Genomic DNA, 26,329 nt, shown 5'->3' on the forward strand with positions numbered 1-26,329 from the left:
TTTGCTATCCCAAATCAACGGTCCACAGGGAGTGGGACCTTAAAACAACCATTCTGAGTTCATCATGAAAGACTCTTCTGTTCAGTTAAACTGCACAAAATGAGTATTATTCTGAACGTTTGGCAATTGTTGAACCAAGGGTAACAAAATTGCTTTCCTTTAATTATTCCTATATGAACAAAGGCAAAGTTATTTCTGAATAGTGCCTTTGTATTTTTGCAGTTGACTGAACTTGTTTAAGACATCTTTGTGCCATGCTGCTTCTATCAACATGTAGCAAATACTGAAATAGTCTAATTTGCTTTTCTGGTTAAGGTAATTGAACTGCCTGAACAGTGTTTAAATATATTAAGCTGACATTTATTGCAGGGTAATGATGACATATTCTAGAAATAATACTAAGATTATTGCTCTACCACAAATGCAAATTAGGACTCCTGCTCATATCTATCTGCACCTCTTATGCCTTACAAGCAAACACTAAATATTAGAAATGACATTATATATATTACAAAAATTGTACTATAAATGTCAACAAGTCTGACAGGTTGCATCCTAGATTACATGGATCATTAGTGATTCTATCACTGTGGGCCCAACACAGCAGTTTGAACACAAGCAAACTTGCCCGCTGAAACCTATCTTTCTCTTGCTTGTTCTAATCTAATGGATCCAGAAGTCAATTAGATATGAGCAACAGATCCAAGTTAGGTTTGACAGTTATACAGGTGGTTGGGGATGGACTGTTTAAGTAAGGCCCCAGTGATGACAAGATAAAATCTAGATATTCTATTAGTTATGACAGTTCTGAAACCCATCACAAAGCAAACAGGAAGCAGAGGGATTATTATATGAATGTACTAATGCTTCACTTACTTTATCTGAAAGGAGACAGTGCAGTATTTGTCATGTGTTGTCTAACAGCTGATTAAACACTTGTGGTGCATCAAGAAAACTAGACATAAGGATACAGGTTAGCTAAAGCCCTGATCCAGCAGCCCATTTAAGGATGTACATTAGTAAATCATTAGGATTATTCATATGCTTAAAGCTATGGATATGCTTGAGTGGTTTGTTGAATCAGGACCTATAGGTGGTGCTGACAGGGTGATTAGAACAGCACCTTCCAAGGGACTAACTTTTATAGAAGATAAAATTCACCCCTGTTCCAGCACTGGGCTGGTGCACCATTTAAGTCCCACTAAAGCCTTCCAAACAGGACTTAAATGAGGCGTAGGTCTTGTGCTGGACCTCTGAACAGGGCTGAATTTCCCCCACAATAAAGCATTTTCTGTGAATTATTCAGTCCACCCCAATGAAAAGGTGCAACAAAAATGTATTATTAGGATTATATTTCTTTAGTGTGTATGGCTGACAATTCTTAAATGGATGGAATACATCTGTCCTAATGATTTTTGTGATGTGTGCTATTAACGTTGTATTTTCTTTGTGAATTTTATCCTGTTATAAGTGTTTTAGACATAGACATAAAAATAACAAAAACTATTTGAAAATAATAAAATAGAAAATGAACAAGTTAGGCTAGAGAATTGCTGGCAGATGTTAAAGACCTTAGTTGCAAATACTTTTACATAATACCTATTTAGCATTCATCAGATGCTTGCTTTAATGTTTCCAAGTAGGAATGTGTTTCTGCATCAGAAATGCAATCCCAGACATTGATAATCAGGAGTCAGACTCTGCAGAATGATGAGAGTGGCTTATAAATCATGAAATGTTTTAAAACTAAAAAAACAGCGGTTCTTCTTATTTCCCTTCTGGTTCCCAAGCCTTTAGGGGCTTTTTCAAGTTTTTCTCTACAACCATGGGGACTAGAAATGTACCTGTTTATTATTAATAATTATTATTATTGTTGTTTGGTTTCTTTTTTAATGACTGGTCAGATTCTCAAGTAACCACATGATTCCAGCCGCTGGAGGTCTAAGAAAGACAGCCAATGTCATGAGACTCATGATCAGATTGTGAGATTTGGCAAAGCTGGAAGTGACTTGGCTGCCTCTCTCCCCACAACACGCGACCAGGAGAGGTGTTCGGACTAGATCTCCCTGGATATACCGTAAAGGTGGCTTCTGGCAGTGCGAAGACAATGGGGCTCTCAGTCTCAAGGCTGCTTTAAATTGCACCAGCTACAAGGACACCAAGAGGCTGTTCCTGCAGCTGAGATTGCCAAAGCACAAGGGTTCTTTGGCCTCATGTTCTTTTCCTCAGCTACATCCTCTTTACTGAAGGCTGCAAGATGTGGGCAGTGTAGCACCAGAGTGGCACTCTGCTCGCTGTTGGCAGAGAATCTGGGCCAGTGTCTGCTCTGCAATGATTCCAGGCAATGAAACAAATCCAACTAAACTCACCTAATTTTATTTTTTTATGAATAGTTCAGCCAGCTCCGATAACAATGAGGCCAGACTATGGATTCAGGTGATATGTATGCGTCTGGGTGTATTACTTACTAAGAGGTTAAATCAGTGGTTCCCAACCTTTTAATTTTTGTTGTTGCTGAAACACTGCTTGCAATGAGTTCGTTACACCAGACAATGGCCACAAGCCACTCTGTGGAGAACAGATAGGCCTGGAGTATCACCCATAAAACAAGCATACCTGGTTTACCACCTCCTTGCCTCCCCGGAACAGAGGACACACTGAGGGGAAGCATGGTTCAATAGTTAGCCTGGGTCTTGAGAGAACCAAGGTCAATTCCATGCTCTACCACAGAAAGTCTATGTGACTTGGGCAAGTCATTTAGCCACTCTGTGCCTCAGTTCCCCCTCTGTAAAAAGGCACTTCCCTACCTCATAGGGGTATTGTGAGGAGCTCAGATACTACAATGAGGGGAACCATATATGTACCTAAGATAGGTTATTCCACTTCATACCCCCCGCCCACAAAGCTTACTGACTTGGCATCTGTGCAGGAGGCCTCACTTTCTCTCCCTCTGTTTTCGTGTAATCACCCATGTGAAATAGATACAACTCTAGATGCAGCTGAATCCCATTTTGATTTTGAATTCTGATAAAGTGGTAAAACTTTATTTCTTTTTGGATGCAATTCAAGTTGTGCTAAATCTGCACTGCACAGCACCATTATTTTGCTGAAGATCCACTAGTTTAAAATAAGATTTCATCCCTTTCTCATGGCTTTTCACTCTGAGAAACCTGTAAAATGACAGCTGTATCTTTTAGGTGTATGGTAAGCCACAGAAACATCTTATAACATCCAGATTTTAATACAAAACGTGAACTGGAATAAGGGAGTTATTGGTGAAATTAAACTGGACACGTTTCATCTTGATTCTATGTCACGAACAAGCCTAATTTTTGAGAGAACAATTTGCACTCCTAAAATATGCCTTCCTAATTTTATGTGATTTCTGGGCACAAAGAAGAGTTCTTGCACCTCACCCTTATTTTTACCTAGAATCGAGTAGCTTCCACTGGCAAGTAATTAGATGCGGTGGCACAATTCAAACACAGGTGCAAGATTACAGATGCTACTTCAGGTCTGCAAAAACTGACCCATAATAACTGAAATACAGGATGACATGGGCCAAATATCTCCTTGGTGCAACTTTGCTGTAATCAACTGAGCTACCCCCTGGGTAAATTTGGCCTATTCTGAGGACGTATTTAATATTAATATTAGTATACCAGAAAACTCTCTAAGAAATAATTTTCAAGAAAGTGCCAGTGCGACAACTTCTGTAGTAGGCAGACGTTTGATCACATGGTGACTGTCCAAGAATTTATAGCTGCTTACTACTTCATGGCAACTCTCTTTGTTATTGGAACAATATTTTTAGATTTAACATTGGCCCAGGTTCGCAGCTGGTGAAAATCAAGGTAGTCTCATTGGAATCAACTGAACCACACAGTCTATCCCTGCTGAGAATCTGGCCCAGAGTATCTAGAGACAGGCTGAAACCACATCATTCAGATCTAAAGCCATTTCTGGATTCCTAACACTCAAAGTTTACAGGTTTCAGACATATGGTTGTGATTCAGATCCATATAATAGCCTGTTTTTTTTTTAAAATGCCCCAAAGACTAAGATGGTAATGAAAGGGTACGTTCAGTGTAACATATCGTACTGAGTATAAGTCTGTGACATTCTGTGACTTTTACAACATGCTGTTTGGCTGGGACTGTTGTTATGAAAAGTGTGATAAACTGTGTGGGAGCATTTATGTATTCCCTTTCACTGAGTTGAAGAGATCAGCCACATTGAATCCTATAGAGATTTCAAGATGGTAGGAACAGAAGATGGAAAAGAAGCTGAGTGGAGAAGATAACAGTCCCCTTTTCTACAAAGGTCCATAAGCCAGTCCAAGAGGGGAAGTCTTTAGTTCCCATTGCATCTAGCAAAGATTTGTTAGATAGTTTGGTTCAAGCATGTAAACTGCATTTCTTGATGAAAGCATTTACACAGTAAAATGTTTCTAAATGTACTGTCTGGTATATTCCCAAAACATGGACCACCACCACTCTGTGGAACCTGCAATGGTGCAGGAGACTCCCAGTACAGAGAGAGAGAATGATATGGAAAAAGTTGGGAAGCAATATTTTTTTCCAAGGGAATCTCTCTCTCAAATAGATGGAGATGGGCAACATTTTTCTACCAACAGGAATGCAGATTTGGTGAAACTGAAAAGTTTCACAAATTTGTGTCAGTTTCACTAAATTGTTTGTTTGGTGGCAGGAAATCATGCTGACACTTCTGAAATGAAACATTTTGGTTTTTTATTCAAAACAACTTTTTATTTCAAAATTTCTTTTAATTTTTTTTTAATTTAAAATATTAAATTCACAAAATCAAAACAAAATGTTTCATTTACAGGTGGAGCAAAACAGATGTACTTTTTTTTTAGACTTTTTGGTTCACCAAACATTTTTTGTTTGGGTTCAATTCAAAAGTTGTTTGGGTTTTGGGGTTTTTTTATGATTTTTCGGAATTGTCAGCTGACATTCATTATTTGCCTAGCTCTAATAACAGTTTGGGCTAAAGAAAAAGAAGAGAGATCTGCTGGAAAGGTTTCTAACCTCAGTACAAATGTATGAAGGTCACACCATCTATACCTTGTGTGGAATTTGTGGACAGTTTAACATAGTGAGGACCAATGTAACAGAGAGATGGGTTCAAGGCAAAATAGTCACATCTGGAGAAGGATCCAGATTTCGAACTCCCTACAATATTCTACCAATTGTACAATTGTGATATAGGTTCAGATACTGAACATCCTTACTATTCAGTGGGTATTCAGAGGCTGGGGGTCTGGGCCCATCTCTCATGTCATTATTTGGAGTCCAATTCTGAAGCCCTCATTTTTTGTTTAATATCACAAATCCTAACACTGCATCTTGATTGCACTCTTTAATATGGAGGGGAACAAGGAAAATGTGAATTCATGTAATTTTACCTCTGTGCTCCCAGTCTATGAAGAGATTCCATCTTTTGCTTTACGCAATATCTTCCTTATCCCTGAAAATGTATTAAAATGTATCTTTTAAGAACACTTCAGAATTAAAAATCTTCAGCAGAAACACTTTGGACACCAAATTTCCAAAGTGTCTAACCTTCCACCTGCTGAACGGTCATAGGTCCGGAGAAGGGTAAGGTTCCAGGCAGCTGGGGAATGTGGGTCAAGGAGGCAGGGTTTCTGGAAGGCTTTGGAGCAGTGTGAGAGCTGAAGGCAGTTGGAGAAGTGCTGCAGGGCCTAGCTGCTGAAACATCTGCAATACCTGGCTGTGAATCATGGTGTATTTGGTGTACTAGTAAGGAAAAAAGTCAGGGTGCCAAAACACTCCAGTGACCTTACAAATGACAGAAAATGTCAATAATGTGAATGTACAACATTGCACGTCCAAGTTTAAAGGTGGAAAAGGCTCTACTCAGCTTTTTGCCTGCAAAGATCACTTGAACAACAACATATTTGCATCCACCCTTTGCCGGTTCCAACATCTGCATCAACTAAGGCTCTGTCCCTACATAGGCTTTGTGCAGTGATGTACTCACATCTGCATAACCAGCTGCTTCAGCGCAAACTCCCAGCGTGGGAATGCTACACTATTGTTAAAAAGGACTTGTACTGCTGTGGCTCATTCTGGTTTCAAACTCTGGTGCAAGAAACTCTATACAGACAGGGTCTAAGACTTTCACGTGTACTTTAAGTCCACTAATAACCCATGTGTATGCAAGCATTAGAATTTCTACTCATAGAACCCTTTGCCATGCATTTTGCAGGTGTCAGTCCACATTTCTATGTGTGCAAATGCTAGAATATTTAAAGTGTGCAAGAGTTTGGCTTTATAGTGGGTATACGCATCTGCAAAATGTGGGTGCCAGTATGTGTGTGCATAATTTCACAAATGTGGGGACCTCAGAGAGGCCTAGCTGAACATTTACCCCAGCATTTTTACCTGTGCATCCTTCTCTGGGTGTGTACTAAATACTACACTTCCGTAACATTTCTTGTTGAAGAAACTGAATTTTAACCTCAAATACATAGTCTAATTACAACAGATCATTATTTAACCTATTGTGTTCATAGTAATAGTCTGGGATTAGAGTGCTGAATTCCCTCCGGCACCCTTGAAACTACCAGCCTAGGTGCCTGCACAACATTGCTGAGGTAACAAAACAATTTCAAGCCTTCTATTGTAGTTCAATGGCCCTGGAATCATTGTGGCCAAATCCTGTTTGCCTCACTCACACAGGCAGTCCTGTTAATTCAGTGGCTCTGTGAGTCAAGATTCAAGGCCCCAGTTAAGCCCTGCAGTGGCACTATGTGGAATGGATGCGGAGAGTGGTGGTCTCTGCACTGGCTTAACCGGTATCAATGGAGGTGGGTTGGGAGCAAGGCGGGAGAGAGGCCACTGGATCCGTGTTTGCACAGATCCAGTGGCCCTCACACATACAAGGAAGCTACCACTGCTACTCCAAGCTGTAGGCTGGAGTAAAGACAGGATAGCTGCCCTGTAGCCCAGGTCCCAGGTTAGTGCTGGATGGATTTCACTTCCTCAGTCTAATACCCGACACGTCACCTACCCAAAGGCCGATTATTCAGTCTTAATCTGGCTAAAGTGAATTCCATTCTCATTTACTTCAGTAGGACTGCTGGCATGTGAGAGGCAAAGCAGTGTTTGCCCCTGTGTGTGTGTTCTGTGATCTTTAGTCGTGCTGCTAGAAGTTAAAGTGCAATTCTGTTCCATCATGCCACTTCACAGCATGAATTTACTCAACTTAATGTGTCATGACTAAAGATGTGACTGTTCAGGCAGTCCATCTGGAGCATCACTCATTTATTCCACCTTTTCTTCTTTCCAGGTGGTAACATAAACAGAGGAAAATCCAGAAGGACCACTTGTTGTGAAACATTTCCTCTCTTCACATCATACACTCCTCCCACAGTATAAAACCAGCAATGTGGAAGTTCTATGGAAGTAAATTAGTCACAAATAGCACCCAAGGGAACTGAAATGCTTTGAATTTACACCATATAATCAGGAAATGCCCACCCTCCTTATCTGTCAGGAACAAGGAAATTAAAAGCAGTGTAATTTTAAACTGCACTTCAGTTGCTATGAATCCATCAAAAATTTCCCCGCTGAGAACCATCATGCAGTAGGAGGAGAGTGAGATAAGACAAGGTTTAAACTACACTCCCCATCCTGTTGAAAGTTTCGCCCTGAGATACCGTATTTGCCTGTCTCCAGTGCTCCAATTTGTGTTTACACATTGGATTCACCAAATGGATTAAGGTGAGCCACACATCACATTCTTTTTAAAAATGTGTTCTATTATTACGCACTCATACGGATTGGCCATTCCTAAATAGATGTCTAATTCTTCAGAAACTCCATTAACTATGTTATCAAACTAATTCATGGACATTGTATGGTTCCTTCAATTATACATTTTTAGTATTCCTTGTAGTAATAGCAGTTGTAATATTTTTTTTGAAATTCTTAACCATGGGCTATGCATCTATTCAATTACTACAAGGAGCACTTTATGCCCAGAAAATCACTGTTTTAACTGAGATATAATTATGTGTGTAGAGAAAAAATATTTTTAAAAACAAATAAAATATTATTAATTTTATTCTGGTGAAATACCAATGATGTTGAATGGCAAAATGATAACAGCGCTGAGAAGCATTACAGGGGAGTTATCTACAGACCATGTTACAATCTTAAAGGGGTTGGATTCCAACACTGTGCTGTGGTTTGCAAAAGTAAAGGATTAGCATTGATCTGGTATATTAGGTGCCATTTAAATATGTATCTCCATTCATATTAATTAGCATACCAGGTGCATGGTGTATATATATATATATATATATGGGGTTAGCATTTAAACCTTTACTGAATGTGTAGGGTATCAAGAGGCACTAAAGTGGTCACATGGGTAACAAAGAGGATGTAGCATCTTGCAGGATTTCTAGATGCTTTTGTGTATTTAGATGATTATGAAAGCTAACACTACAGCCAAATGCCCTGTGCTTGTCTACATACAAATGTGCCCAAATTTAACCCAGTTTAGAAATATAGTATATTGATTTATATCAGGAATATATACTGGTTTATATAGCAGAGTACTTCTCTCTGAGGCACTCATACACTGAGTGCTAAGGCAGTAATAATATTCTCTTTTCTTCCGGTTTTCCACTCCACTTATTAAAGTGTCATGTTTACTTTTTCCCTTGGAAATCTTTACAGTTATTCAATGATACATCTGAAGAGCCACAACAACCAAGTTCAACTCCTCCAAAGTCACTGCCATCCTGTTTCCTTTCAAGTTATTATTTTGGACACCATAAAAGAAGAAAAGGCTGGGAAATTACACACAAAAAACCCCCCACGGTCAAGGTGACTCATCCCAAAGGCCACAAATATGTTGATATAAGGGTTGCAAAGTAGAGCTCATCACGTCCCGTGTGATTGATCCCCAGATTCAGCTCACCATTGTAGTCTCTCAGCCTCTCTCGCTGACTCAGTCCAGACTGTCCTTACAGTGGCATTTATTCTGTCACACGGGCTTATGGAGAGAGCAGCCCTTTGTCACTATCTGATTGGTGCAATATGATGTTCAATGACACTTGCACCGAATGTGTGCTACTCGGCCAAGAATGCTTCTGTACTCTTTGTGAATGGCACCACGCTGAAGGAAATAGTCCAGGGCACAGAAAGCGGCAGGAGCTATTGTGCCTCAGGGAGTAAAATAGCCACCCAGAGCTCCCTGGCATGGAATGCCAGAGCTGCAGCACTCCTTTAGAGGGTGCAATATCCCTCCCCTCTGCAGCTATCCAGCTCTCCTGGCCTGTGAAGAGGATGTTGAGGCTCTGTCCTGCCTCCTCCATTTTCTCAATAGGCTGGCTATGCATAATAGCCTTGTGCAGTCCTTGTACTCATGTGAGTGCAACTGTCCAGCGGCAAAACTCCTAAAAACCTTCCTTGCCCTGGCACACTTGTGGCTTGATCCAAAGGCCAAGGACATCAATAGGAGTGCTGACTCCAATGGGATTTGAACAGGAGCTGAACACAATCTGGCCCTGTAAACTATTATACTTACTCTTTGGCTTCCCTTCCTAGGGTTGCTGGCGGTTCTCAGTGCATTTCCTTTACCTTCCGCTCTCGCTATACTCTGGCTGCAGCATCAATACACTTGACAGTAACGCGCTGAAGTGTAGCTGGCAGGGCCAGGCACCAAATGCCAAGCATTTCAGTGTAGTCTACCAATAGCAGCAGCCTCAACCATTCTCAGGGTAGCTGGCTGACCTCCTGCCTGGTTTCACTTCTCCCTGTTGTTAGTCAGTAAGGAAGGTCCATGAGAACAGGACAGGGTCAGCCTGCAAGATGGGTTTCCCTGTCCTTCAGTAGACTATTTTCCTGAGTCTCACTTCTGATTCAATGAAATTTGAGAATAAGGGGCTACCTTAGATTATTTACGAGGTTCCTGTGTCAGGTCCTTCTACCAGTATTCCACACCTTCTCGATGAGTCAGCAATGCTTTCAGCTGTGCACAATGTCTCTCTGCTAAACCAAATAATAATGGTAATAATCTGTGCTACAGAAACTGTACATCTCTTGCTTCAAGGTGTAACATGATCACACCAGGGTCAGAAGGAAACTCTTCCCTATGTAGAACCTGATCCAAAGTCCAATGGCATCAACAAGAGTCTTGCTACTGACTTGAAGGGGCTATAGATCAGGTGACGTCAATGAGAGCTGTAGATATCCAGCAGCTCTAGAAATCAGACCACTTATTTAGGTACCTACCCTAATCTTTGAAAATTATGCACTTTTTGTTTGGTGGGTTTTTTTGTTTTTCATTTCCTTCCTCTCTTGTGATCAGTACTGGCTATTACTGCTGGAGGTAGGATATCAGACTTAATGGACAAATGGTCTGATAGTCAATGGAGCTATACTGATTTATGTCAGCTGAGGATCTGGCCCATGTGTGTTCCTGTGTGTGGAATTTAGCTGGGCTGCAGTTACCTTTTACTGAATATCCCCAATGCACTTTCCCTGCTAGTGTTGATTTCATACCATATAATCTAACATGGAAACGTATTTATTACTGATATTTTTACAACTGTGACTGGTATGTGAATTAGCCTGCTCAAGAAAGACAGAATTCTAAAAATTTAAGAAAAGATAGTCAGTGCGGTACGGTTCCCTAAAGTACAGTGCAGGAATAAGTTAAAAAAAAGTTTACCTCCAAATTATAGCTGCAGTATATTTATGACTGCAAATAGAATTATTAAACTACCTACATCCAATGAAGTGAGCTGTAGCTCACGAAAGCTTATGCTCAAATAAATTTGTTAGTTTCTAAGGTGCCACAAGTCCTCCTTTTCTTTTATCTCTGAAAATGTAATTCATGCTTGCTTGTTCTGCAGAGAAAATATAACTGCTTTGCTTAATTGTTTGTTGTGTCAATGTATTTTTACGCTTAAATTCATACTAGTGGAGGTTTGCATCTAAGGAACTGTCCCAATAAGAATGCCCTATTTTTGGTAAAACTGACAGTACAGGTTGAATCCAAGATCTCATGGCAAACTTCAAAAAAATTACCATTGATGACAGACTCCTTTATAAAGTGCTTTGAGAGCTACACATGAAAAGCAGTCTAAGTTTTAAAGTGGTAGTCATGTTCATCTGTATCAGCAAAAACAATGAAGTGTCCTTGTGACACCTTGGAGACTAACATATTTATTTGGGCTTATTACATAAGCCACAAGGACACCTCATTGTTTTTGCTAAGTATTAAACATCACTATCTCCACTTTACAAATGAGAATCTGAGCCGGATTAGGGTCTGAGTTTGGAGCATACCTGCAGCTCTCCCACTGACTTCAACAGGAGTTGTGGGTGTTCAGAATCTCTGAACATCAGGCTTATAAAGATTAAAGCATGTTGCCTAACGTTACTCATCAAGATTGTGCTTGTGCAAGGAATACAACCCCCATCTTCTGACCCATATCCTGACCTGTCTTCTGGACCAAGATGCATTATGGCACAGCTTTCAAGCAGGAATTCAATTATAATTACTGATACATTTAGTGCCCTGATTCTGGGGTCTTCTGCAACCCAGGATGAGCTCTGTGGGCATACAGGAACTATAAAGGCAGCAATTATCTACACTGGGCAATATCCCTGATGACACAGGGACAGCAGAACATCCCTTTGTTGCCCTCCTAACAATGAGAAGCCAGATGGCAGAAGAGAGTGCTCTGGTTAGCCTGGGCTGTAGGAGGACTACATAGGGAGCTATTGCAGACAGTACAGTCTGGGAAGTGCAAAGGTATGCAGTCCCCTCTGTCTCTCTACCACCCCCACTAGGCTACAGAAAGCTTGGCTCCACCACATTCCAGAACTGGGGCTCTAATCTCCATACAGATGTTCATGGGAACCCGTGAAGGCCACCTGACTCCTAGATGTCAAAAGTGAATATAACAAGTGTTGTGAACCCAAATTTGCTCCTTTAAATAAGAAACTTTCCCACCATTCTACTGTCTTGAAGTTTTGCGTCATTCACAGATTTCCTTCACTCTGACCATTTTCACTTTTACCTACAGTATTACATTTCTGACTACAATATTAACTTTAAATGTTTCCTGAGATTTTGACTAGATTAATTTAAAACTTATGGTTCTGATAATGACTTCCTAGAAAAAAAAACAAAAAAACCCCACAGCAATAATGAAGATGTGGTACATAAAAACAGGTCTGATTTTTTCCCCTCTAAATATATAATTATGTGAGTGAAAAATATAAGTTCTAGACATTTAAAATAACTATGTCTGGAACAGGCTTGTTTTAATTTTATGTCTTTGGAAATCTAATTTTATTTCAATTTTATAAAATAATTCTCTCTCGTGGCAGAAAGACAACAGGTCTGAGGAGTGATCCATATTTCGTTTGTGTATCTGCTATCCACAGAATGTATTATTACTCTCTTAAATGAATTGGATGCCATACTGTGCAGTGGTTTGCAAAAACAAAAGGAAAACATTAGTGTAGGTCTAGTGTGTTTTGTGTAAGTCCATTGAAAAGTCTTATAAATACATTTCTATTAACAATAATAATCAGCTGCAATGCAGAAGGGCTTCACTGAACATATCTAGGGCAACCAGATGCACTAAAGTGGTCCCATGGTGAACAGAGAGACCCCACACCTCAAAGGATAAAGCCTCATGTGCTAAAACTGTGTGCATGCAACAGAGAGAGAGAGAGAGAGAGAGATGGGGAATCAAGAAACATTAATGCCACAAAAGGATAAAAAAACAACATCCCACCATATGAGCGTGCCAGTCACATCACCTCGCTGCCTCAGTATGCCCGTCTCCTAAATGGGTATACTTAAGCAGTAAGAGCCTCATGTGCCAGCTCCTCATTACTCCAATAAGGGCCAGCTTAGATAGCTAAGAGCCCTGCAAGGGCAGCCAATGGCACGTTGCCAAACTACTTCTGATTTACATTGGTGTGATGTGGACTATTTCAGACACCTCACTTGACTTGCAGCATTCCATTTGTTTTAGAATAAGTACATACTGGCTTCTACAGATACTAATATTTCTTGACCTTGGATATACTCCTTGGTCAATATTTCCGTTTAGGGACAAGCAGTGATGAGCTGGAACCAGTTCACGCGAATCGGTTGTTAAATTTTGAAGCAGTTTTAGAACCGGTTGTTAATCCGCTTCCCTACAGGGGGTGTTGAGGCTTTGATGGGCTCCAGCTGGGAAGCGATGTAATTCCTCCTCCGGCCGCCGGCGCTGCAGGAGCCACGTGGGCTGCCGCCTGGCCCTGGGCAGGAGCCCTGTTGCTGCTGCTGCTCCCCTGGCCCTGGGGCTCCCGATGCTGCCTGGTGGGTCCCCGGCTGCTCTGCTGGGCCTGAGCTATGTCCTGCTGCTCTCTCCATGAGTACCCACCACCCTGCCCGCAGCCAGCCCCTGTCTCCAGCCACCCCCGCACCCCCTGCCCTGCTCGCACCAGCCCCTGCTGCACCCCCTGCCCTGCCCGCAGCCGCCCCTGTCTCCAGCCAGCCCTGCACCCAGCCCCTGCCCTGCCTGAAGCCAACCCTGCACCCTCCTGTCTCCAGCCAGCTCCGCACCCCCTGTCCTGCCCACAGCTAGCTCTGCACCCCCTGCCTCCAGCTAGCCCTGCCCCGCGCCCCTGTCTGCAGCTGGCCCCACGTCCACTGGTGCCCTGCAATTCCCAGGGCAGTAACCCTGCACACCTGTTTCAATGAGGGGGGCAGGGAGCAGCTGGGACCCACACATGTGCACCAGATAGCAAGTGTGAAAAATCAGGACAGGGGGTGGGGGGTAATAGGAGCCAATATAAGAAAAAGACCCAAAATCGGGACTGTCCCTATAAAATTGGGACATCTGGTCACCCTAGCACACCCCCAGGGAGTGGCGGGGACATGTGAAACGGAGCTCATTTCTAGTTCAGGCCCATCTTTTTAAAAAAGAACTTTAGGCAGGGTTAACACACATCCGTATCTTCCCAAACGGGTCAGGCTTTTTGGTTCTTAAATCACTGGCCGGGAGGAATTTTTAAAAATTTAAAAATTCCTCCTGGGAGAATACAGACGTACGGTAACCCTGTTGGTACAAAAAATACATACTGGGACACATCCCTTAAATCAGAACTTTTTATAGGGAACCGGTTGTTAAGATTTTGGCAGCTCATCACTGGGGACAAGTTATATATATATATATATATAATATATATATATTCAGTGTTGTAATCATTCAAACAGGTAGACTAGAATCTCCATCTTACTGTATAAACTGCTAGAAAGATTTCCTTATAAATGAACATTATAAAAGATAAATTAACTTACAAGGTGAGGAAAAATAATTCTGAATCACAAGATAGGGCAATTGTTTTCAGCAGCAGCCATTCAAGATTGAATATATGATCTGATTGGCTTGCATTTCTCCAGCACTCAATATTAATGACTTCTGAGGAGGTAAATTAAAAGTTACTAACTTATTAGATATATGTTACAACTACTTATGCTAAACGATCCCTTCCATCTTCTATTTAGCTGTGACACTCTGTGTACGTTTCCTAGATCTGAAGAATGGCTCTGTGTAAGCTTGAATGCTTGTTTCTCTCACCAACAAGAGGTGGTCCAATAAAAGATATTACCTCATCCATCTTGTCTCTCTAATATCCTGGGACTGACACAGCTACAATACTGCGCAAGAGATGTTACATGACTTTTTCCAAACAACAATATGCCAGGATTACCTTCTTAGATAACACATCTAATTCATAAGCATGTATTGAGGCTTAATTAATTTGTTTGTAAATTGCTGTGAGAGTCCAATTTAACAAACTCTATTAATGCAAAGTATTATGATTTCAAGTTTCCGTAAATTTCTACATCTAAATTTTCAAAAAGGCTCTACTGTTTGAAACAAAAATAATTTTGCTTTCATCAGCCCATCACATCGCTGGTCAAATCACTGTCAGTGCAAATCAACGGGAAATGCCTTTAGCACATTGTAATTTATGCTAGACCTGCCACAACAGAATTTGGATTGAAATGGGATAAGAAAAGGCAAGAACGAACCAAAGCTCCTGCACCCAGTGACATAATCAGAAAGACAGAGGAAAACCTTGCTTGTAATGTATTTATCCAAAAAAGTTCAAGTCAGATGCAGGGTTTTATTTAAAGGGGTATTGTCAACTAGATGGAGCTCTCCCAATCCAAAATATAATGAGCCAGATCTTCATATGATGGCAATGGCCAGAGCTCTATCAGGCCTCACTGGAGCTCCACAGGGTGGTTTTACTAGCACCTGACGAGTCTGCCAACTTGAGGTTGAGCCTATGCCCTCTGATGGGCCAGCCAATGCAAGTGAAAAGTGCCTCTACACTCAAGGCTCTTTGTGTGGCTGGGACTCAAGTTGGGGCACCACTCAAGTTAATTCTGTAGCGAACACAAGCTCCACTTCAGCGGAGCGATATCAATTTGCACCAACTGAGGATGTGGCCCAACAATAAAAAAAAATATTTTCTTGCAATCATGAAAAACAAATTAATAGAAAACAGATTTCTTTTTATTTAAACAAATCCCCTAAGAAGTTGTGAATGGAAACACCAGCAACATTGAGTTTACCCATGAGAACCAGAAAGTGAAATTAAATATAAACAGTGTTGAAACGACTTACTATATTGTTTACTCTTGCTATTGAATGCAGTGGAAGCAGTAAACAATGAGCCTAAACCATGGCAAATAAATCAGGTGTTTCAAATTCTGCCAGCTTGACTAGTCAGATGTGCGATTAGCAGCACAGATAAGGAAATATACAGCACCTTTCGGACTATGCTGATTTACACCTGCTGGACATCCGTCCTAGGATTTATCCTGACAATGTCCAGACATTGCAGATTTCAAACAAACCTTATGAATAAATAATAATAAATAATAATAAATCATTTAACACTATTTCTGTAGATGCCCCAATCATGGATCAGAGCCCCACCGTGTTTAGTGCAGACCACACAACAAAAAGACAGTTCCTGTCCCAAAGAGCTTACCAACAATGTATAGCTTTGAATTATGTATCCAAAGATTTGATGGCAATGGTAAATATTCCTAAAACATAAACTATGACTAAGACCACAAGAAATAAGTCCCCAAAGGACTGGATGACTCAGGGAGTTGGTAATGAACTGTCAATCACAGCATAGACTGGCCATGCCCTCTTTTGGGTGGCTTATATGAAACCAAGTTATGTTCTCAGTTCAATTAAAGTGTCCAAATCACAAAAACCTAGCATCATAATTGATGAACTGGCTTAACAGAGAGGTTAAAAAATCAATACCTTTGGGGAAAGAACTGCCCTCTTATGCTTTGGGAAGGGCTACCCCCAAGGCCAGGCCGGAGACACCACTAAATCTGTTTAATTAAGTGGACTGAGTCAGAGCATGGAGCAGAACCAATGCGGTCATGACTCCAATACGCTGCTGCAGAAAATGCACCACAGTGTGTCATTTACACAGCCCTTGAGGTGGAAATGGGTGACAGGGGCAACTTAAACTACTGTTTCCCAGGCTGTCATTGTGTTTTGAGGAAATAGACAGCTTTATTCTCTGGTTCTATTAATCTGGCTCCTTTTACAAGCGCTAAATTCACTGTTTGAAAGTGGGAAAAATGAAATCCTGTATAGGTCAATTATTGGTGTGAGCTGCAGAAATTGCCACTTAAAAAAAAAAGCAACAGTGTTTAGTATTTTCTGAAAATCTAATATAATTAGAGCAGATAAAAATATCTCCCAAGTTTCAGGAGCAACGGATAAGTACTATAGTCCATGTCAAAAAAATTCAGCTTAAAATAAAAGTCCTTATTTACATCAAAGACATCCCGCCACTAGGAGGTCAAGTCTCTGTCCAGACAGATCATCCTTTCCTGACCTTTAATATGGTATTTTAGTGTAATCTCCCTGAAAATTAGCTAGGAAAACTGTGGGAACAAAGTTGCATCGGAAGTCTTTGATACAGCTAGCGAAAGACTGCTGTTTTGTGGCTAGACAGAGAAACTGATCCATATAAACCCCCTTCACGTATTCTGAAGTAATGATAAATGAAGACGGAGGGCCAGATTCTTGAAGGGAGAGAGGGTGGGTAAGAACAGTGCTGCTTCCTGATCCTGGGGCTATGGTAACAGTGTGTCCCTGGTGTAACTCAGAGCAGCCTAAGGGCTGCTCTAAATTACACTGGTTACCCCCAATGGATCAGGGATTGCTGGAAGCTCAGTGCACTCTAGCTGTGGCCTCTCCCTGTCCCAACACGCCTCCTACATTCAGGGAGCTGAAGGGGAATTGGCACAGAAGTTAGTTATGCCTGCTCTACACCCCTGTAGGAGAAGCTGCAGCTGATTTCCATTCTCTGGGCCATTTCTGCAGTGCAAAGGTAGTGGAGAAAGGATGTGGTCCAGAGAACTAAATTGTTCCTTTACGCATGAGTCCTCTGACTTGCGCTATATCCAAGAACCACTCTACCCATGTAGAACCCTATGTAGAGTCTGCACCTACTCAACGGGAACTTCATGGAGCATTGTGCCATATTCCTGTATGACAACACCAGTAACCCAGCCATTGTGCCCCCAACCTTGAAGGCACAGTGTGCATTTTTCCCTCCTGCCCACTGAGGGCAGATCACTACCACAACCCTAAGTCTCAATTACTTTTGTTATAAGCACCGTGAAAGCAGTAGAAGAATCAGAGTGCCTTATCCTGGACTGTTGAAATCAATGGGAGCAGGGTCGAGCACACAGAGATGGAAAAGGCCAGTTTCATCCCCCTCAGCCCTGCAGTCCACTGTCTAATGATCTGCCCAGTGCAATTTTAAATGTCTCCAGGGATGCGGCCTCTATTCAATGTCAGGAAGATTTCCCTGAAAAATGAGACTCTCTTTCCTCCTCTTTCATGCTATTATAGCATGGGGTGAATTCAGAGGGGCGGTGAACATTTCAGGCACAGTTCAAATTGTTCACTTTGCTCTGGTATAACGGAGAAATAATTATAGTATCTACTACTGACTTGTGGATAGACTAATAATACTATTGGGAATTACTCAAATCCCCAGTTCCTTGCTCAGTTTCTAATCATCCAACCAGACCAAATTCTGCCCTTTTGCACCTGTATAAGCCAAAAGCAACTTCACACAATCAACAGTTACTTTCAGTGTATACCAGCATAAGTGAGAGCAGAATTTGGCCCATCGATTTCACTGGCAGTTTGACTGAGCAAGTACCATGGGATTTGTCTCAGTATATTTAACTGAACATAAAACGCAAGCTTTACTAGTAACAGGTGTTGTTAGAGTCATTTCAATAATGCTAAATATGGGGTGCAACTGAATGACTGAGAAGAACGAGGGTATGACTCTCCCTGCGTGCCTCTTTGGTGGCCAGACTGCACTGAGAAGCTTTAATTTTGTGGCTTCATTGATACTGTGAACTAAGTCCTGCCCTCAGACATGCACACACAACTCCCACTGAATTAATACATCTCCTGTTTATCTCTCACTGCTACAACCAACCCTTTTATTCACAGACTCCTCTGACAGCTCAGTGATTGTAACATGATTCATCCTTTCCTCCTTGTTCTCTTCCCTTGACTAGACACCAGCAAACACAACAGAACTTGAGACAAGAGAAAGAGGCCCCTCATAATGAAAGATTCAATCACATCTTACCAAAAACAAAGAAGGGCACTGGCTAATGCATGAAGCTGGCTCTTCTCTGCCCTAATTGAGGTACGTAAATAAAAGGGAGAGAAAAGCAGACATTCAGCTCTGGCATAAACAGGTGCAACTCCTCTGACCTCAGTGATGTCACACTTGCTTAGGGCTAAATTTGGTCCAAGGATAGGGTCCTGATCCAAAACCCACTGAAGTCAAAGGCAGCCTTTTCATTGATTTAAACTGGCTGTGGGATACAGCCAAAACGACCAATTGTGAGAGAACTCCTATTAGTCAGACACCAATATAAAATCATCTCTCTCTCCAGGTTTCTCTTCCAGAGGCATTTACATTGCATTTCTTGCGTAGTATCTCCCAACAGAGAAAGTAACATCTACATAAATGACAAGTGATTACAAATGAGTAATCCATTCACAACCTTCCCTACTTTCGGTGCCTGGTGTATTGAACAACAGCGCAAACTTTCTATGGTGGTTTGACTTTATAGGGAAAAAGGGGGCTGGCATAGCTGGGGAATGTGTCCTACTCTGTAAGCCCACACGTGACAAATATAGAGGATTACTAAGAATGACACTAGACGACATGACTGGCAAGTACAACACTTGGATTCTCTTCTACTCTGCACTGATTGTCTGTGTGACCTCAGATGAATCACTTAAACTCCCTGTTCTTCAGACAGTGCAGACACAGTCCCTGTCCCAACCAGCTTACAAACAAGTATACACAATCTGTATATACATAATGGGCAGCAAAGGGGGAGGATTAAAGACAGAGTGATGTCATCAAAGTGCTGGACGAAGCTGAAGAGTGTGTGTGTGTGTGTGTGAACCTTGGACTGTTAGGTTGAGTGACTCTAGTCGAACAGTAAAAAGGAACAAGGATCCGTTGCTTTGCTGTAGACCTGCTAAGAGAAGTTTACATTGAACTAGATATACCTCAACGAAACCTTGGCATATAGCTTAGCAAGATGAAAGTAATAAAATAGTAGACCCACATTTATTTTTTCATGTTGTTTGTAGAGTGTGACCAAATTTTGCCTGCAGAATTCAGGGGAATTACATCCATAATTCAGAAAAGTGATGGGCAGGACTGGAGACAGCCCGGTACTGGAAAGCACCGCATGCTCTGCCAAAACACACGCATAAGGTTGATGGGGGCAACGTTGGTATCGGGGAGGTCATAGAGGAAGAAGTTAGGAACGTAGGAGTTTCCATCTTTTCGAATAAAGGTCATGGGCCAAATTCTGCCCTGTCACATCCATGTTCCTGAGTTGACTTTAATTCTGCAGGCAAAATTTGGTCACACTCTACAAACAACATGAAAAAATAAATGTGGGTCTACTATTTTATTACTTGCCTCTTGCTAAGCTACATGCCAAGGTTTCGTTGAGGTATATATAGTTCAATGTAAACTTCTCTTAGCAGGTCTACAGCAAAGCAACGGATCCTTGTTCCTTTTTACTGTTCGACTAGGGTCACTCAACCTAATAGTCCATTGCCACTCCACAGGCAATGGCACATAACAGACAACTGAATGACTGAGTACTGTAGGTCATCCAAAAAATTAGATCAAAGAGTCCCTGTAGTCTATTGAAATGCAATTGCTTCCAAATCACATTGTGGTGTTCCAGGCTTGAAAGAATGGGTCACTGCAGTTTTATTGTAGGGAAGCTACTGCTAATGAAAGGAACAATGGAAAGATTAGTGCTACCAACCATATAGAAGAAACACCACTTTCAGTTTAATTGCAGTGAACAAAGCAAATAGGAAAGAAGGGCAACCAAGTGACAAAAGTAGTTGGTGCAAAAAGGATATAGAGGCTATTCACGAGGTACCCTTGATCACAGCACAGCGTCCAGACTTAACGTATGATTACTGAATTTGGATCGCAATCAAAGATTTTGGTATTTTCATGACGGACAGATGATATATTTCTAAGCAAAGCAGCCCAGTAAACGCAGGAACTGAGAAGTTTGTTGATGATGTTTACTATTCATTGGTTGTGTAGAAGTTATTATATGGTTGGAAAAAAAGCCTGGTTGCAATTTTTATAACATGTTAGGAGTGGGTAATGAGTGAAGTTGTCAGTTTAAAATATCTATTATTAGGGCAAATCTAGTGAACCTTGTAATTCAGAAAAGTGATGGGCAGGACTGGAGACAGCCTGGTACTGGAAAGCACCGCATGCTCTGCCAAAATAAATCAATTCAATCACAATATTCTCTCCCTTCTGGTCAAATTCTGGGTCTCTCCTAAGTAAAGACTGCAAGTCATGACACTTTGTATAGCAAGACAGTGGTATAAGACCAAAGGTCTATTTCAGACTAAGTTAAGATTGCTAAACTCAGTTTCCCTGTGACCTAAGGCAGACTTGAACCCTGGTTCTCCAGACAAGAATCAAACACATTGAAACATTATTCCACATTGTTCTAATAATGCATTTGTTAAATACAAAGCTTACCCAAACAACCATGATCATCCAAAATGTAATAATTGTTAGTAGATATGGGATCTAATCTCAGAGGAACCACAAACATGATGGGAAGTGAAAATGGTATACAAACAAATATGAAGAAAGTTGGTGATCATAGAAATGAAGCCACTCTAATAGAAAAAAACCCAACACCTTAGTCATTGTTGATATCATCAGCACTACAAACAAAACAACAAACAAAGAAAACTTCATTCCAACTCCCGGCACCTGCTGCAAAAGCCTCTGTCTCAACTGCTTGGATGACATAAATGATGCTAACTCCTTTTAGTAGCTGTTATTAACTAATAAAAAGCAACATCGCATTCAAAGTATAATCCAGCCCATTTCAAGCAGCACTCAACACCATCCTATAGCTCTTCCTTATGGACCAACCATTTCCAGGGAGCTGAATGTGATCCAATGTGAAAAAGTATTTATTTCAAATGAAACTGGATTTATTTTCAAAGTAAATGAATGTTTTCAATGCGCCTTTCTTCTGTCTTGTTATACAGTAGTGATGGCCATATATCCAAGTATCCTTGCAAAGAAGGAACTGGAGATTCACTCAACACCTCATCTGCACTTCAGATCTTAACTGACCTCATAAGCCATGTATCCCCTCATATACTCTAATGCCATGAATGTTATTGTTCAATCCAAATATTTACCATGGTACACACCAGCCATTTTTTCTAGGAGGATTGCATGGAAAGCAAGACCTTTATCCTAGGACATAACGAGAGCTATTTAACTCTGTGGATGTTCTTTTGCATTGTACTAATGAGTCAATGAAGACTTCCTTAGAGATAAAACAATGTAGAATGTAGTCTAAAAAAAAGTTTTAGTAAAATTTTTTTCATCTTTTTGGAAAACACAGTGGTAAACAGCAAATACTGCAAGCAAAATACTTACACTCAGGACAGGGTTCACCAATTAAGACTGTTTAATCAATGAAGGCTTGAAACTTCCAAAAGAAATATAAGGGAGCTAAGCACCTAACTCCTGTTGGATTTCAATGAGAGCTGGGTGCCAGATTTCTCCCTCAGGCACCTGACAATCCTAGACATAATGTTTATTTTTTCTCATAATTTTATGATCTTGCAAATTTTATTGCATAAGTAGTCCGAACACAGAAGCAAGAATACGGTCTACTCACAAATGCAAGAAGGGCATTTACCTTATCAGAGCAATCAGACACTGCATATAGCTATCACGAATTCTCTGAGAATGAATGAAAATTCTCATGAATTTATTACACACATCTGCCATCAAACTGTGTTTTTCTTAAAAATTACCCCCGAAAAAGTTACCCCCGAAAAAACACAGTAGTGTGACAAAGACAAAGTTTATCATCTAACATTAAAGAGCTCTTGTTAAACGTGATGATGCTAGGTCAGCTAATGATGTTAGGAAAATCTGCAAAATGGTCCATGGCATGAAAAATATCCTGTGTGTTTCAGGAATCTGATAACTTAATCAAAATAGGTATTTTCTGCATATGAAAATCTAATGCTATATTTGCTTTAATGAAACACTTACCAAGCCTACACATGTAGATATTGCTACTGAGGAGGTGTTATCGTTCCTTATAAATCCCTGATAGAAACACCGCTCAACTTCACGTTCCTGAGAATCTGTGACTCCATCTTTCCCAAGTACCTGGACAATAAAGTTGTTGCTAAATATGGTAGAAGGTTTAAGTTCTAAGTGCAGTTCCTGTCCAAATGCTGAAAATTTGTAGTGCAAGGAACTTTTTGAACTTTGAGTTGATCTCTTTTTCCTAATGCTGTGCAAAACATCGTGTGATATGTACGATCCACTGGAATCCACTTCGACAGGTGTCACAAATACGTAATCTGTAATGGCAAAATGTTGACCATCAGCCTTTGTACTCAATGAATAAAGTGTGTCATTTTTTAACATAGCACTCATTTATGCAGCAGATTTTCACTGTGGCATGAAGTTTCCTCATTTAGGGCATGGCACCAAAAATCCAAGGGCTACATGTATCTAACGCATGCATAAATTCATCTAAAGCAACTCCAAGCTGTTCCATGTAAATCACACGGACTCTAATACAGTGTTTGTTTCCTTTCTGCCCCACTGAGAGGGACAGACTATCATAGCTGTGAACTTTCCCACAGTCATTCTTGTGAAGACATTTGTTATCACTAACCAGTCTATAGATTTCCCCCCTCCCCCTGTATTAATTGCTGTCACATGGGAAGAGTGGGGTTTTGTCTGTAGTTGTTGTTTTTTTCCAAGAGAGTGTAGCAAATATTATAACCTTGGTACTGGTTTAACAGATGTTGTAGAATTGTTCCATTTATTCAACTGGATTAAAGGATTAATCTGTTAATTCCTTAACACAGTCAGACCTCATCTTTTTGTAATGTCTTGATTAGACTAGTTTTCAAATCATAACTGACCTTCAGCAGAAAGAGATTACATACTACCTCATAATCTTTATTCAGCCATTGCTAGCTGAATGTCAGTGTCTTTGTTTGTCAGTTGTTTTGGCTAAATTATGTGAAAGAAATTCTGTGCATATTTGGGAGAGGAAAAATACGATCAACTCAAAATATCTGGAGAAGAGAAGAATATAGGGCCTGATTCAGTTACGTGTTTAAGCATGTGCCTAACTTTAAACACGTGAGTAGTTCCATTAATCTACTCACAGGGTGATGACTACTTACATCCTTGAAGTTAGGTACATATTTAAGTTCTTTGCTGAATCAGGACCGCAGGTACTCCTGCAAATGACAGCGAGGCTTACATTAAAACCCATATATTAAGTAGCCTACTTCCTAACACTGCTTAACTTTTGATGTGTATCTTGGTCAGAATGCCAAAAGATATCCATATCTTTGATAATCAAATGGTTTTTTTTTCTTAAATTGAAATGCATCTTTATAAGGAATACAATTATGTTCTTATATAGTAGCCAATGTTGCATACGATTAATTTCCTTGCTTTGAACAGATTTTATTGGGTGCATATTACACTGAAAATTTAGCCAGAGATAGGTTTCTGTTTGCTGTAGACAGTGGAAGCAATACATCAAGGGCTTTCACTTTCCTTAAGTGGTGTTAATCAATGGCAGAAGCTCAGGACACTAAGCAGGCTGGTGGCCAAAAATGCAAGCAGCTGCTGGAAGAAGGGAATCCCCCAGCAAACAGACATACACTGCAGGAGTATTTTCCCTTCCTGAAACCTGTGTGTACTGCACTGTACTTATCACTCTCAGCAAGTGCAAATATATAGAAAGAGAGATTGCAAGCTTCCAAAAGGCAACAACATCAGAAAACCACCACCACCAAAATAATCCTGTTATAAAAGTTTTCTTCTTCTTCCTGGATTGTTACAGTCCCTTAGCCTGGGTTGCATGGCTTATTTCCCCCTGGTTTTCTATTATTATTTTTCCCATAAGTGAGTGGAAATTTAGTTTATTTTCCTGGCACTTAAAAAAACAGTCTCTTTTGTTATTGTTAATTTTTCAGCTGGTGCCCGCGCGCCAGAGACACGGCATCTGCAGGTAGGCGGCATGCCTGGGTTGCGTTGAAAAGTCGTTGAAAAGAAGGACCAACATTTGGGGCTCGGGTTGGATGTTCCGTGTCACAACGACGCGTGCATGCACTTTAAAACAGAGAGACGGATACAAACCATGATCCAGTCCACTGATGCCGCCGCCGCCGCCGCCGCCGCGGTCGCTGGTTAAAGCGGCTGCGAAAGACACGCAACAGAGACCGCACAACTGAAGGGTCTGCAAGAGAGAGAGAGAGAAAGAGACAAGCGGGTATTGGGCGAGAGTCCCTGGACAAGGGAAGGCCGAGAGAAACGGCGCCGCGACCTGGCATGTAGGTCCTCCCGGCGACTGCAAGAGAAAGTGCTCTCGACCTGCCTTTGCAACGCCGCCCAGCCACAGGGTGGCCGGGAACTGCACGGAGCGGCTGCTGAGCACCGCCGCAGGTACGGTCCACACGCAGAGCAGGAGCCAGTCCATGATCTTCCGGGCACCTCGCATGTTACCTGCGCCCACAGATGCCCAGCAGGAGCGGCCGGGTCTCCCGCATGGTCACCTGGGCGCGTCGGCTACCGCGGAGCCACTGCCTCGCCCGGGGCAGCGGCTCCCATGGAGGGGCTCGCAGGTAGCCACGGCCGGCGCGCAGGCTTTAAATTGCGGCCGACAAATGACAGCCCCGGCTCCCGCTCCCCGGCTCCGCTCGCAGCCCCCGGGACGGGTGGACGCGGGAGGGGGAGCGCGGGCGCGGACCAATCCGGAGGCTGCAGAGGCCGAGCGAGCTGCCCCCGCCCCGGCTGCGGGAGCCGCGTGTGCTCCGGGCTCAGGGCGCTGGGGGAGGGGGCGTGAGAGTTCCGCGCCGGGTGCCCCGGACACCTGGGTTCCGCTGGAGTCTGGCACTGACCTGCTGGGTGACCCTTTCGGCAAGTCCCTCAGGCACTGGACACATTTAGCTCTGGATAAGCAGGAACCGCCCCTTTCCCCCCGCCCCCATTAATTTTCAGTGGGGTGGGCTAGCCTGGATCCTCACCCGCGCCATGCCAGCTTACCCCGCTGTGCCCCCACCCTGAGAGCCTCGGGCAGAGGAGACTGCCCAGGTGCGAGGCCCCATGATCCTTACACCCAGTGCAAATCCCAGACTGTCCTTTGGTTCTGTGTTTGTACAGTCCCTAGCACAATGTGGGTCCCTGACTCAGGCTCCCAGGGGCTAGGGTAATACAAATCATAACTAACCATAAGGCAGAGAAGGTTGTAACTGGGCTATTCGTTATCAGCATTAGCACCCATATTTGTAATTATTTCCAAATGTGAAAAAAGGCCTGGGGGGGGGGGATCATTGAGCTGGGATTGTGCACAAGCCTGCCCTTAACCTGACTGGTTAGGAGAAAGAGTTCAGTAATAACAATCCAGCTTTCTGCCTCTCATTCATTTGGAGAGCGAATACCCTTATTTCTCATTCATTTGTAAGGCAGGAGAATATGTTAATTGATTATATGGGGGAAGGGGTGAGAAATATAGCCATAAAAGCTTTTGTAGTGGTAAACACCCATTTTTTTCATGCTTTGTGTGTATAAAAAGATCTTCTATACTTTCC

The 26,329-nt window shown here is 41.8% G+C and overlaps 1 protein-coding gene across 1 annotated transcript in view; it reads right to left on the reverse strand.

The window, feature by feature from the left end:
• Positions 1-25,322, reverse strand: part of ADAMTS18 (ADAM metallopeptidase with thrombospondin type 1 motif 18) — a 96,072-nt gene extending 70,750 nt beyond the window's left edge. The window contains exons 1-3 of the mRNA XM_073308471.1: positions 25,117-25,322; positions 24,879-24,978; positions 22,755-23,071 (exon numbers count right to left, since the gene is read on the reverse strand). Of these exons, the coding sequence (XP_073164572.1) occupies positions 22,755-23,071; positions 24,879-24,978; positions 25,117-25,239 (540 nt within the window). The 5' untranslated portion in view covers positions 25,240-25,322. The remainder of the gene's footprint in view (positions 1-22,754; positions 23,072-24,878; positions 24,979-25,116) is intronic.
• Between the last annotated feature and the right edge of the window lie 1,007 nt (positions 25,323-26,329).

Source organism: Lepidochelys kempii, chromosome 12, assembly GCF_965140265.1.
Source record: "Lepidochelys kempii isolate rLepKem1 chromosome 12, rLepKem1.hap2, whole genome shotgun sequence".
NCBI classification, from domain to species: domain Eukaryota; kingdom Metazoa; phylum Chordata; order Testudines; family Cheloniidae; genus Lepidochelys; species Lepidochelys kempii.